Here is a 15468-nt window from a genome sequence, read left to right on the forward strand (position 1 = left end):
TTGGTATTAAATCCCTAAAATATGTATGCTTCTTATGCACTTTTCTATATTTCTCTTCATCTAGAACGCTCTAACTAAAAACAATTAAAGCAAATGATGGATAAGTACTGAATACGTGCAGACATAACAAGAATTGTCAACAACATTTACTGAGCCTCAATTTCAAAAAATATTTTAATGATATGTGCATCATTTCGCTTTTCGATAGTCCATCTGTTTAAAAGCTCAATTTAATATTTTTGGGGAATTATGATACGGTTAATCGCCATTGGCTAAAACAAAAGACATGTGATCGTTTAGTACTTCTCATGTTTAAGTTTTATTGACATGTCAGTCATGTGGATTGTCGGTATCTCATTTTGTGTCAAGCAGTAATTGAAATTATCTTTGAATACAATGACTTAATTTGTCGGCAGGAACAAGCACCATGTAATTTAAAAGCAAGTGGGTTTTCGTGTTGAGTGACAAGAACAGGTTGTTGTTTCCTGACAAAATCTATGTACTTTAATGCATCTGTGCTTTGACCAAACGAAAATGGTTGATCCTTGCAATATATATCATGCTTCTGCCTTGGTTTTTAAGTCTAATAATTGCTAATGATTAGCTTTTTTCTTTGAATGATAATGCTATCATGCTGATCTGTAACTGGACCCAATGTCAAGATTTTTCTAATGATTCTTTTTTAATCGGACATAACTTTTAACGGTATTTTCCTTTCTTCTGAATTTAGCTTTTAAAACAAACATCTATTCACTGTAAGTTTAAAAATTCTGATCAACATATCTCAAAAGAACTTTATTTTAAAGACATTCATTTGATGTGTTCAGCCTATTTCTAAAAGTGTGAAGATATGGTATATGACATTCATTATTGAAATGGTTTTCAGTTTGATGTTTTAAATATAATTAAAAATCTTTACTATTAAGATTTGCAAATTGGAAAGAGGTAGTGCCAATTTACCCTGTTTTTGGTTCATTCACAAACTAAAATCTTAAAGTTGTCAAATCGTACTGGAATTCAAATATTAAATAGTTAGGATCGTTTAACCTTAGAAAAAGTTGAATAATTTTATATATTCAATAAATCAAAATGTTATCCAGTACTTCACTTTGCTGATACATTTTGACATAAAAGTTGCAAATTTTACATATTTTGGATATTTCGCGACGAAAGACATTTATACCCAATATTTAAGTGTATATAAAATACAATGTATATTTTTATCTTCAAAATAATTTTGGTTTAATGTCCATCTCTTACGTTTTGAAGTATTTTGGGATAAAATTTCCGAAAATTGATTAACGTTGCAGTTTTTAGAGCTTCTTTTAAAACTTTTGTAATGTTGTTGTCTGTTAAGAGGTGAGTCATTGCATGATATATTGTTGGAACCTCAAAGAACTCACATTTAATTGTGATACTATGAATTAAAGTAAAAATTGAAAGACTTTTTGTAAATAGTTCTCGTGTGAAAAATAAATTCAGGTCAAATTTGCGATAAGAGCTACACCTTTAGAAGTAATTCCTTGAATGTGTATTGTATATAGATATAGGAAGATGTGGTATGAGTGCCAATGAGACAACTCTCCATCCAAGTAACAATTTATAAAAGTAAACCATTATAGGTCAAGGTACGGCCTTCAACACGGAGCATTGGCTCACACCGAACAGCAAGCTATACAGGGCCCCAAAAATTACTAGTGTAAAACCATTCAAACGGGAAATCTAACGGTCTAATCTATATAAAAACGAGAAACGAGAAACACGTATGAACTACATAAACAGACGACAACTACTGTACATCAGATTCCTGACTTAGGACAGGTGCAAACATTTGCAGCGGGATTAAACGTTTTAATGGTACCAAACCTTCTCCCTTTTTCTGAAACAATAGTATAACATCACAACATAGAAAGACACACTATAAAATATCAATTGGAAGGCTTAACTCAATCAAAAAACGTAAATTAACACACAATGAAAGAATAACTTTGATCTGTGATACCTGAATGCAAATACATAGTTAATAAAAATTATAAGGGATAAATAACTAAGGTCAAAAGTAAATAAACAGGTTGAAACAAAGTTAAAGTATGATACCATTGTGAAATGTTAAACAATATTTAGAAAATCATCACTTTTGAAAAAAACACGCGTCATATTATACACAGGTAAATGAAAATTCTCTAGAATGAATTTCAAAGCAAAAGAGCAATAGTATGTAGCAGTCTTTTATTTATAACATTTCGTTTGTAACTGTAAGCATGAATATACAGAATAATGTCCTTTTAATTGACATCATATGATCTTTGGTTCTGCATTATGCTATTTCAGGTTAGTAAAGTATAAAATGATCTTAGTACATAGTCTGAGACTTGAAGTCGTTAAAAAGGCATTATTTAAATATCGTTAATACCATGGGACAAGTTTATCAACAGTACACGTATTTCATTCTATTTGCCTTACCTCACCAGTGAATGGTCCATTTGATGCTTTATTATTCTTTTTAATAATTGTTTGGATCTTTCAAACAGAAGAAAGATCGAAAGAAAACGGTAAGTTTATGTTCTTCTGAGCATGTTCTGCTTCTATACTTGTTATTTTCACAGTGCCTCACTATCAGAAATTATATCTCACAGTTTAATGTGTAATTTTGTCACTCTTTTTAGATTTTAAATCGATTTCAGTAAAAATCAAAATGTATATTGGAGCTGAAAGATAAGTAAGTTGGTTTGATGGAAGATGAGATGAACATTTGTGTATTCACATTTAGAACTAACTTACTAATTCCTTCGCACAATATCACTGTTCCAGTAGTGAATGATATTAGACCTTTTATGAATCCTTTCCCTTAGAAATTCACATTGTGTTACTTAACGAAATTAAAGTATCAATAATTTCGTTCATATTTTGAAAATCTTTCGAATCGTGCCTTATTAGGTACAAATATATGTTCAAACGATCAAAGTCATTGTTTATTAAGGTTATTAAAAGATATTTTCTTCTTGCAGCGTTTTTTTTTTGTCTATATCATATACCCTTTGTTAATTTTTCTATGCTGTAATTTTATTTTCGAAATTTCACATGTCAACATGCATGGAAACTGCTTTTGAAAATTTTATAAGATCCATTTTTCAAATTGTCTTGTTGTTATGCATGTTTCATTACAAATGGTTAATTTTATTTTCAATTTGATCATGTAAATGTTATAAACTTGTAATATTTTATTAAAATTATACCAATCTTTATAAACAATGATTTGAATCGTAACATAACAATATTTTAAATTTTAATGATGCTTTTGAGACATTGAAAATTCCCGATTTGGTATGTTTAATTAAATCAGCTGTACGGTCCTGGTCACTTGTAAAATTTTCCTTAGAATGTGGTATCTGGTATCAACACATATTTTTCTACCATGTGTCATTTGGACCATCGAAGCGAACTATTCATACTAGTAGAACGATTCTTTCTCATGAAATAGCTTTATTGTGTAGGGTGTGTTAAAAATGATTACCTTTGAGGATTTTTTTTTTTGTATTTATCATGTTTTTCATTCTCATTAGAAGTGAATCGGGAAACAGAACGAAACTTAACCACCATCATTTGAAAAATAGTCTAATTTTTAGGTTATTGAAAGCCGTACGTATAAATTGATAGGTTAGTTATAGTCACATGCAAAATAAAGATTGGCTAGTTACGTGAATCAGTGATAGAGAACATAGATACTACTTATAGAATGCATTTCTATATTATTTCCCAATATTTTAGCATAATATTTCATTGATAACACATTTGTTTTTTTTCTAGGTGAGCTGCATGTTCCGCTCGAAGTATGTGGAGCAGTGGTAAAGAGGGAGTTAGACTTCTGGCAAATAAGTGAACTGCATATCAAATCATGCTGCTGGCGGCATTACAGATCCTACATAGAAAACAAAAGAATCCTGGACTCTTTTAACAAAAGCTTAAAGAAAGAGCAAATATATATAAATCTTGATGATTACGAAGGATGGAGAAGATTTCAAATGAAAGTATGGTTAATTTTAGAACATCCAAGGACGTCGCGGAAGGCAATGGTAAGTTAAATGTCTCTACACTTGTCCGATTCTTTCTGTTCCAACTGGGGTTGTCTGCATTTTAAAACAAAATACACCAGCTATAAACAACTACATCTTAATGGATGTAAACAGTCATTTTTACCCTTTCGTGCGAAAGTTATGACAGTCAGGTCTCTTAAGGCTGAGCATCCTGGAAAATAAGAAAATAAGAATATACACTTTACACCAATAAATTCTTAATTGAAAATTTCTTTATCTTCTTAAGAAGTGCGTCCTTTCTTATAATCGTAAACGCAGATAGCCGTGTATGTATGATAAAACTCACAGTGATTCCAATAACAAATACACATGAAGAGTTTGAAAACATATTTATAGATTGTAAATTTATATTATAAAACAGTCAGGCTGCAGAAGTACTCCGCTGCTATTGGATCGGTTGTTATATCCATATAAATTAGAATCAATTGAATAAACAAATCTGAAATGCAAGTAGAACAAATCCAAGAAAATCATGTATTTTCAGCTTCAGATAATTAATAATGACCTTTCCTTCTGTTTAGAGGGGCATTAGCTGTCAAATTTATGTTCAATGATTTGACTCTTAACTAAACAATTTACAATGTTTGAACTCAATAATACGTATCAGCGTTTTTGGTCTAGATATCTAGCTATCCGATTAACCATCGAGATGACCTCCGAAAACTTCTGACGGTAAAAAAATCCGATATTAACATAAAAACAAATATTAATAGATAGCAAGCACGTGCAAATGGATTTTTCTAGGTCTGTTTGATTTCATTTTATAGGTTTAAAAAACTATGCTAATCATCGTTTCTATCTGTATTAAAATGATTTTTTGTGGATCAAATAAGTCAACGAAATGGTTCATCATTGTTTCACTTTCAATGTTTACCTTCTTTTCCTTTTAATAGCTGAGCACGCCTGCGTAACCGATCTCCAGAGATTAAATTAAAAGTAACATGAATACGGATTCAACTGAGATTGAATCATTGATTTGCTAGTCAATAATACATCAGCGATGTTTTGAGCTAATTTTAACAAGTGTGGACCTAACTAACCGCCTTTAACGAAATATTATTTCAAAATGCAACTTATATTGATAATTGAAACAAAAGAATCAGATATTATTTTTTTTGTCTAAATCGTAGCTGATGTTCATTTAAAGGTGCATTATGATGTATCCCAGTGACTACACAAATAACGATAATTATTACAGAGACAAGCATGTGTGCTTCGTATATCTATATGGAACCTTTTCATTAAATAGATTCTACAGGCAGTAAAAGGCAAAACCTCCTGAAAAACAGGATGATTCAGTTTTCATTTTCTAAACATCAATTTTTTTTTAGTAATTATATACCAACTACCCTAGGCCATGAGATTCTACAATTTGTAACGTTTCATACTTTGACAAACTCTTATCTCAAAACCCTCTTCAACAATACTGGGTCGGAAAAAAATAAATTATCATTATGCAAGATCTGTATGGTGACAATAACAAATTGGTTGATTGTTACGGTTTCTTAGGTTGTAAAAATTTTACTTCAAATGTGCCTTTGATCAGACATGTCTATTGCTGTTGTGTTGTGTTCCTCTTTTTAACAGTTACGAATGCAAATAACTTAGACGGGTGATGCATATAGAAAATACTTACACTGTCGAAGCATTTAGTCTTTCTCCAATAGACTATTTTCATATATCCGACTTTTGACTCCGAAGTTTATATTTTTTCGACTGGTTACCTACACTGTGGTTGGACATCCTGTACCAAGTCAAGTAAGAGCAACGTAAAAGAGTTAAATCAAGGTTTCAATCGGTACATCTTGTGGGGAAAATTAGCTGCTTAATATTTTCTATACACGACAAAATCATGAGAAATTAGTAGACTTTCCCCTCAAATTACACCGATTATATGTTAGATTTTACTTTTTTGGTTGCTCTTACTTGACTGCGTACCAGGATGTCTAACCACAAAAAGGTAACCTGTCGAAAAATTGTAAAATTCGTAGTCAAAAGTTGGTAATATGAAAACAGTCTATTGAAATTCGTGCAGTACCGATCGTTTTACTATCAAATTTGTCTCTGCTTTAAGAAAAGAAAACAACACTTTATACATTTCATGCGTCTGGAGCACTTTTCTGGATTTACCTTCATGAGGAACGCTCAAAACCAAATATTTGAAAGCCAAGGATGTAAAAGAACCGAAACAATTGAAGAGCTATATTACCAAATAGAACCTCAAAGTTATGTCTGCAATTCGATTATTTTTTTGTCTGCTTTTACATACATTGTTTGTCTGTTTGTAACTGCACTGTATTTCAATTTATCTCATTCTACTACTTTCATATTTCGTCATTCGTCAACTCTCATGCTCGCAACACATGCTATAGAAGTATAAAATGTACGCCATGCACACACGTTGAACCTTGAAACATTTTGCCTGATATTACTTATTTGTGTTATCATATTCATACTTTCTTGTACTGTCTTCTCTTCTTCTATCCAAGACATCCCTATCTCCTTTATCACCCCTTTCGTTGTTCTTCTCTCTGTTGCTTTTAGCCTTCTTCTTTTCCTCTTTCCAGTCAACTTCTATCTGTTTGGCACCTTCGTGAGGTTTGTTAGATCTTGACAACAGTAGATTTCTACTATTCGTAGGTTGAACACTATTTAAGCTGGTTGAAATGTCAAAGACACATTTCACTTCTAATTAAGACGCGTTCCCGTCCGATCTCAGAATCTAAAGTGTACACACATTCTTTTCGCATTAAGCACAAAGATATAATACTAATACGAACTGGTGAACAAAATCATAATCAAGGTTTCATTAAAATAGTCAAAAGTCATCTAAATTTACTACATTGATCAACTGCTTTTGCAGCACGGTTCATTACTTTTTAAAAATGTGCAATTAAAACATTGTCATGCGTTTGAATTTGCAGAAAGTAATATATTGCAATAATCTAGAATTCAATTTTTTTTTTATTTTTTAAGATCGTTGTGAATGAGTTTGATTAAAAAAACACATTAATAAAAACTCTACTTTAATTTGATGGACATGTTACTTGCCTCTTAAATCAGAAGTCGAAAAGCACTATTAATATACCAAATATTATTATTCAGATAGATTAAAACAAAAGTCTCTCCGATATCAGTATTCAAATTTTAGAATTTTGTCTTGCAAATTTATATGAAGGCTTTCTTGCATGAAATTGAATTTCGCAAAAAAACCTCCAAGATAGCACCGTAAAAAACTCACCGACCTAACCACCCTATTTTGAAGGTATCCTCATCCTGAGTTAGAAATGATAGGTCTTTCGTTTCTGCGTGTCTGGTAATTCGAGGAATATCTAGATACATATTGGTTAGAATAATAGCAAATTACGCAGTTATCTCCCCTTGATTGTCATATTCTGCTGCATTTCAACCAAATTATATCTTGAATTACCAGAACAGGGAAGGGAAACGAATGTTATATTCATGCACCATTATACACTCTGAAATTAAATTATTGTAAAGTTGAGTCATGTTTTCACCACTGCCTGATTCTTAGGCAGATTGGCACTTAACATTTACTTTGATATAGCCACTTTATACTTTACGATATTTCAAAATCAATAAACTATATTTGCCTCTAATTTGTTATTCATGTATGTCATTGAGTGCATTTAACTTATTTTTTTTCTTTCAGATATATGGAGTAATATCATTACTCTTTGTAGTGACTTCGATCTTAGGGTTTACTTTAGAAACTTTGCCACAATTGCAACCGACAAAAAACCACACCAAAACCAACGAAACTATCGACTGCAATGGAGAGAAAAAACAACTTGTTCAAATTATGACGCAACATCCAGCACTAGAAAAATTAGATTTGATCTGTACCGTTTTCTTCACAATAGAGTTAATAGTACGATTTATATTTGCTCCAAACAAATTAAGCTTTGTTCGTTCAATGATGAATATAATTGACTTATTAGCACTTGTTCCGTTGTATATGCAACTGATTTTCAGCACATCTGAAATGCGTTCGTGCTATATGAATGAGCAATTTATCATTCAGATCATGTTCATACTAAGAATTGCCAGAATGTTCAGGATTTTTCATCTTGTAAAGCATTATCAAGCACTAAAAATATTAATATATGCTTTGAAAGCTAGCGTACAGGAATTATTCATGCTTGCCATTTTCTTATTGATTGGAATGCTAGTCTTCGCATCGATCATTTACTATGCAGAGCTACAGGATTTAACGACACCTGGTGAAAAATTCACCACGATTCCCATGGGATTTTGGTGGGCACTGATTACCATGACGACAGTCGGATATGGCGATGTCTATCCAGTTACAGTATATGGTTACGTAGTTGGTGCATGTTGTGCTGTGTCTGGTGTTTTGATGATAGCGTTAACTATTCCCGTAATTTCAAACAATTTCACCTTGTTTTATACTCATGTCCGGTCGCGTGGCTCGGATTCAGACGGAAGTCAAAATTCTGGATCACAAGACACATTGTCGCTTCCAAGTTACGGAGAAGGTGGTTGTGAACCAACTGTTATTGAAGATAGAAAACCGTCAAATGGGTCCGTTGTATTAGAAACGTATATGAATGGAACTTCAGTCCTCAGAAAAATCTCCTATAAGAAAAAACAGCATAAATATTCTCCCATGGGTTTCATTGCAGAATCGAATTCTATGTCAAATTTACCTTCTCAAAGAGAAGAAAATGATTTCGAAATGACAAGGACAAATAGTAATAAAGCAAGGTCCGATGATGGTGTAACATATAATAGAGGTTCTATAGACGAGATATGTGAGATGAACTCTTATTGACAAGTCTTGAATATAAACGATGTTGCTCAAATTCACTTCAAACATTCTTAATTTAAAATGACTTAACACTTTTTTAATAAGGTCAAACTTCATTTGCTGCCGTCTGTATGTCTTTCAAACACTAAAGCGCTGTAGATTTTAAACTTCTATTTATATGCACCGAGCGCATTTTGACATTTTCATTTCATCTTGGTACCAAGCATTGACTGTTCTCGAGAAAGCACTTTTAATTTGGTTTCTTATTCATCATTAGAAATATTTTCGGAAAAACATACTTTTCAACATATAGATGAAAAAATGCAATGAAATCGATGTTTAACCTTATTTCTTAAACATATATATTAATGATATGAGTTGAGTAAAATCAATTCATTTGAAAATTTATCACAATTGGCTTCCATTTTGCTCAATCGATTTATGTCCTACATGTAAAAAAATAATTTGACATTGTTGCTGGCCATAGTTTAGGACTGGACTCCCTCCTCTTCGTTTTCGTCATTTTCTTTGAAATCAACTTCTTAAACATAATACTTATTAATTCCTTGAACAAACCTTTAATATTTTTAGAAGATTTTCAAACATTTTAAAGTTAATGTACATAATGAAATCTGAATGAGGCATGATTAAGCTTTATCTTCGACTCTCTTGTTTACGTACGCAGTTTGCGTATTGGGGACTTTTTAATGCTTTCATCAATGAAATACAAAATTTTGCAATCCATAGAGGTTGGATGTTTTATTTGTGAAAAGGTGGGAGTCCTGTCTTTATACTAGGCTCATGATTCGTTTTTGTTGCTGTACATCTTAATAATTAAAATATACTCTGTAGTGTGCATTGGAAAACCAAGTGTTTTTTTAACATTTGTGTTGCCTATTTTTTACTTTTCGTAGTGTTTTTTTCAACATTTGTGTTGCCTTTTGTTTTACTTTTCGTAGTTTTTTTTTCAACATTTGTGTTGCCTATTTCTTTACTTTCGTAGTGTTTTTTCAACATTTGTATTGCCTATTGTTTTACTTTTCAACATTTGTGTTGCCTATTTTTTTACTTTTCAACATTTGTGTTGCCTATTGTTTTACTTTTCGTACGATATTTACTATACATTTCAGCTGTTCATCTTTTCAAACAGTTCTTATGAGTTAACGTTTTATAATAATAGCCACGATCTCTGGTTTCATTCTCAATTTTGTTATGTTTTCTTTTTAATTATAAATTATATTTTTGGTACACATATTCTATCTGAGTATATGCTTATGCAATTTTTTAAGTGTCTTATGATTAAAATTTATTTTTTACTTTTTAAATGAGACTACCAGTAATGTTGGTCTTAAAGTCTCTGCAGATTTTAGTATGAACGAAATCTAACTAAATGAAATCTTAAAAATATAGTAATAATTTCCCATAAATTTATTCAACAGAAGGGATTAAATACAAACTTTTGTCTTTTATTTAGCAGAATATACACCGTTTAAGCTTCAAGTCCTTATTAAAGTTTTATATACATGCAACACAGTTCCGATTTCGAAGTATATTATTTATTTACAAATGCCTAAAGATAATTAAAAATGAAGCTATATTTTATTTTGGGCTAATTCTTAATATCAATACATCAAATAAAAAAAGACAGAAATTCCGAAACAAAACCAAAAACAAATGGCATTTTCATGTAGATACATACAAATGCATTTAAAATTTGATGTCCTTTAATGCAATTGTTTACATGTAAAATTAACATTAAAATACTAGTATTCATATTTGAACCAGCAGATTGTTAATTGCCGATTAGAAATATAACCAAATTGTCAAATACTATACGCATTCGTCCCTTTCCTAAATTCGACCCTGTAAGTGAAACAAATACAAGCGAAATGAGTCATACCTTATCAACAATGCATACACTACAGAGAATGTTTGACTTTAATATTTTGAATGTTTAAGTATTTATCATGTGGTATTCAAATGAATAACGTTAACTGGAATGGGTGTTTTTAAATACTTGGATCAATTCATGTTGAAATCACTTTTTCTGTTGTAGTTAATTCAGTCATTCCAACATATAGTCATCACCGTTGTCTTTAAATGTACATGTCATGTCAATCATTTTAGTTGAGTGATTGCGTTGAGGCTCTGAGTGAAGAACGTTATTACACCCATCCGTCACATGACTATGTTTGATATATATAATTTACAAGAATATCACCTGTCTTTCCTGTTTTGTGACAGGAGTAAACGAAATGAATTTCATTATTTTTTTCTCTATTTTCACTAATTATCATTGTTATTTCTATTATTTTTCATCTTTCGTTTGCTTTATCAAAAGATCTGGAATCAACTAAAATGTCGAAACTCATATGTGCAATTTTTTAGAAAATGTGATTTCATTTGTACGTTTTGGGTAGATTTGGTCTCTTGTACTGGTTGGTTTATATGTTTTCCTTCATCAAATTATTATTCAAGAACAAAGTATTATCATTTTATATCTTGTAGTAAAATTTATACCGTTCATGTTATTCGTATATAAAAATTAAGTTTGACCATTTATTGGTTGGAAATTGCACCGTACGTTTTTTCTGAACACACATATAATGATATATGGTAAAGCGGTGTTTTAGATGGGTGCAATAACAAGTAATCCAATGCCTTGTGTCACTCGACTGTTACACATTTACAAAATCACTGTTTATTTGAAATTTCGTACTTTTTTCTTCATTCACGCTTCTCAGGTGGCATTAAGAAAAAAGTTCCTGAATGAATGTTTTCCTGGTCATTGTCAAGTATTTAAAATTGGGAGTTCTATGCACACTAATGATAACATGTTTACCTCTTGATATCATGAAAAACATACAAACTTCATGAAACATTCCTTTTGTTAACAGAAAATGTCTGCAAAATTAATTTTAAATTATTACTCACCTAGTAATTTGAGAAATTCAGTTGTAAAATCACTCAGAAAAGATATATTTTGATCCTTACAACCAAACGGTTGGCTATAGTTGGTTAAGGGTAGATAATTGTTGGAAACATTTACTAGCTTTAAGAAACATTACAGGTTATTTATATCCTAACCAAGTTACTCAGGAAAGAAATGCTGTATCTTTATGACCAAATAGTTATCGTTATTACACATTGTTATACTGATGACTTAACTGGCGAGAGGTTTATTTTTCAATGACACGCCTTTTACAATGATTATCGATAGTATAGAGGCGGGCACGGTAAATACCAACAGTTATTCCTTGAGAAACATACAATATACAGTGTAATTTGTTAACTCCTATATTTGTCCTTTAATCTGTAAAATCAGATACATTTGCCTGACATTTCATATTATAATAGGTATGACACTACATCTTTCATTTTCTTTAACTTCAATATCATTCAAAATCTGATATTGTAGGTAAGATCAATAGAGCATACAACTATTACCCTTAAATAGAGGATAATAATTTGGATTCTTAATCTGGTATAATAGTTAATGTTTTTAACATTTAAGGATGTTCGCTACTCTATTTCAAAATAATAAGCTTTTTAAAAGACTGTTATGAATTGATAGAATATAAATAAAGGAAATAAAAAAGCAGATAAAAATGAAGGGTCCGTGTGCTTGTTTTCGAGATATAAACCATTGAAAATTTGGCGGGAAATGATCCTCTCTAGATTTTTCTTACATTTAACATCCGCACCTTTTTTCTGTCTAAAAGTATGAAAAAAAAAAGATTTTCAAAGATGGCATTTTGAACTATATTTAATCAAATTATGAAAAGAAAAGTAGGGGTTAGTGGGCAAAATTTTTTCATGGCACTACATGGATAAAACCAGAGGATTCCGAATATCTGGCAAAAAAATCAAAAACAAGAGCAGCGACCATCCTTAAGGAGTGATTTTTATAGGGCATTTGAGAAGCGTGTGTAATAGCTATAGAGTCTATCAACGTGTTAGATTAGTGTTTGATACATTGTTGTTTACTAATAGATATTGATAGCTAGGATTGTGCACATTTTTCTAACCATATATTTTAAACACCGGACATTTGTCCTACAATTTGCAATATTTTCAAACAGCACCTAACATATCAATTGATTGTTATAACCAAGACTAGTTGAAAATGACTTCAATCTTTAACAGTCAACATATTTGAAACAATTATTTTCACGAAAGTATGATTTAAAAATGATAGCAGTTTCAGAAAGATAGATACCATTTGGCAAACGTTTTGGAAAAACTTTGAGAAAACAAACAACAATTTGAAAAAAGTTGAAGCTGGTAACTTTAAATTGGATTTATATCCTTTGAAATTTTGTTAAGAGAAATGGTTAAGTTGAATCGCTTTTGTTATTCAAAACGCCTAAATTGTAACTTTGACCGTTAAACATCAGAATAATTTGCTGTACTATGCATAGTCTTTTCGTCTAACAATATCTATATTTCTGTTGTTTTGGACTTGAAATACCAAAAGCTCAATGTCGAAGAATGCATTTAATGCTGCAAAATCGAGACTTATCAAACACTATTTTACTTGTAGTTGTACTGTTGCATCTTTTAATATAATACATTTTACCACATTATGTTATTTGCCAAATGTCAGATACTTTTTTACATTTGTGTATATTGTTTTTTTCAATTTGTGTCTGTGATTGAATAGACTGTAAATAGTCATGCACAAAGGGTATTCTATGCAACCTGTAAAAATATGTTTTGCTTGTTGACACTGTTGCTTTGATGATATAATTTTCATAGTGTCGCCCATTTTTACACACGATTGTTTAAATATTCAGACGCTTGAGAAAATCTTATTGTCTGTAAATAGTCTCAATTTAAGGCTTTTTGTTCGTCCTCCAAGATGAACTTTGTCTTTATGTTAACGAGTAATTATTAGCATTCGTTCATGAATTAAATTCTCAATGATAGATTAGGTTCCAAGTAAGAGTGTTGTTAACCTTAAGTTTCAACACCCTTCTTTGGATCCATTCTTTTTTTTTAATAAGTCTAAATCCTTTTTGTTTATTAATTTATATTGTGTATGAAAATGGGCTTATCAATGTTACATAAAATGTTTTTACTAAGTTCATTTTATCTGTATAAAGGTCAGTTGGGGTTTTTCTTCTCCGATATATATTTTAAAAGTCTTGCTCGGATTGATGTGAGTTATAACGGAAATAAAAATTGAAAACATGAAAGTTTATATCATTGCTAATACCATTATATATTGCTTTGTAGGGAAGATGCTATGATAAGGCGACTTTTATGGCCCTTTGGATTCTGAATTAAATTTATCAAATACCATACGTCAATTGTTGATAAGAAATTAGTAGGCAACATATTACTATTTATTTTTTTTAACTTGATAAATATTTGCATTAAGGCCTAATACTTTTTGAAATTATTCCGGAACTGCAAGCACTGCCTCACTTTGAGATATTGTCACTCATATATAGATATCCGCTAATGCTTTACCCGAAAATCTGTTCTTCTACGAGATGTCTTATTCAAAGTTATTAAATTCGGTAAAATAACCTTTTTGGTGAGCATAATCATTGACCTGAACAATTGTGCTTTTGCAATTTTAGGGGCTAAATAATGGCTATTATAATAACTCTTCCTTTGAACTGATCAAACAAGCCCAAAACAACTACGTAGTTGAAGGCTGTTTATTTGAGATTGTTTTTTTAAATTACGATACCGATGATTCCTCATTAAACAATTAGTTTCTCAAAACAATCCTATTAAAGTTGAACTGAACACTAGTGAGAAGTGTGCTGTTATCAACCGTATGATATGTAGAAAATCGTTTAACTTCATATTTGTTTGGATTACAGCTAAACACGAAAAATTATATAGTAATATTGGGTCCTCAATGCTCTTCGATTTCAACTTCGTGATTTATTTTGCCTTTTTAACTTTTTGATTCGAGCGTCACTGATGATTCTATTGTAGACGAAACGCGCGTCTTGCGTTCAAATTTTTAACCCTGGTATCTATGATGAGTTTATTCGTCCATTTTTGGTGATTACAAAACCAAATAAAAAATTTTAACAAAAAATCCTCATCTGAGGGTTCTCAATGGCAAGTTCTTTTAAACAAGATAAAATGAACTTAGATATTTTTAAAAGTATTTTCCTTATCAGTTCATTTTTTGCCGCAAGTGTGATATTGTCTTTTTCACCAGTTGCTGGTAAAACACATTTTGTTAATAAATTTTACAACATGGTATTTTGTATTTATTTATTATTTTATGAATAATTTATTTTCGTGGGTACCAATATTGATGGTAGATTAGGGAAAATTTGTATTTTCGTGTATATTTAATTTCGCGGTTTTACAAACGTCTGCATACAAGTCTGTAGATGGTTTGTACTGCGTTGAACATTTTTAAAAATTCGTGGTTCACTTGTACCTAGGAAACCTACAAAAATCACCATCCCACGAATAATAATGAATTCACAATATCTAATGTTGCAATGCGTTCTTCATTGATTGACAAGCTCATAAATTGTGCATATCAATTCCCCAAACTCAACAAACATGCTGTCAATAAAACAAATCTGCGTTTTGATGATATCA

The 15468-nt window shown here is 30.9% G+C and overlaps 1 protein-coding gene across 1 annotated transcript in view; it reads left to right on the plus strand.

Moving 5' to 3' along the window:
• The window catches only part of LOC127701167 (potassium voltage-gated channel subfamily C member 2-like), a 68501-nt gene extending 53384 nt beyond the window's left edge, over positions 1 to 15117 (plus strand). Inside the window, exons 2-3 of the mRNA XM_052204995.1 lie at positions 3808 to 4073; positions 7768 to 15117. Of these exons, the coding sequence (XP_052060955.1) occupies positions 3808 to 4073; positions 7768 to 8910 (1409 nt within the window). The 3' untranslated portion in view covers positions 8911 to 15117. The remainder of the gene's footprint in view (positions 1 to 3807; positions 4074 to 7767) is intronic.
• The last annotated feature ends 351 nt before the right edge of the window (positions 15118 to 15468 follow it).

This window comes from Mytilus californianus, unplaced genomic scaffold (genome assembly GCF_021869535.1).
Source record: "Mytilus californianus isolate M0D057914Y unplaced genomic scaffold, xbMytCali1.0.p SCAF_1, whole genome shotgun sequence".
In the NCBI taxonomy this organism is placed as follows: domain Eukaryota; kingdom Metazoa; phylum Mollusca; class Bivalvia; order Mytilida; family Mytilidae; genus Mytilus; species Mytilus californianus.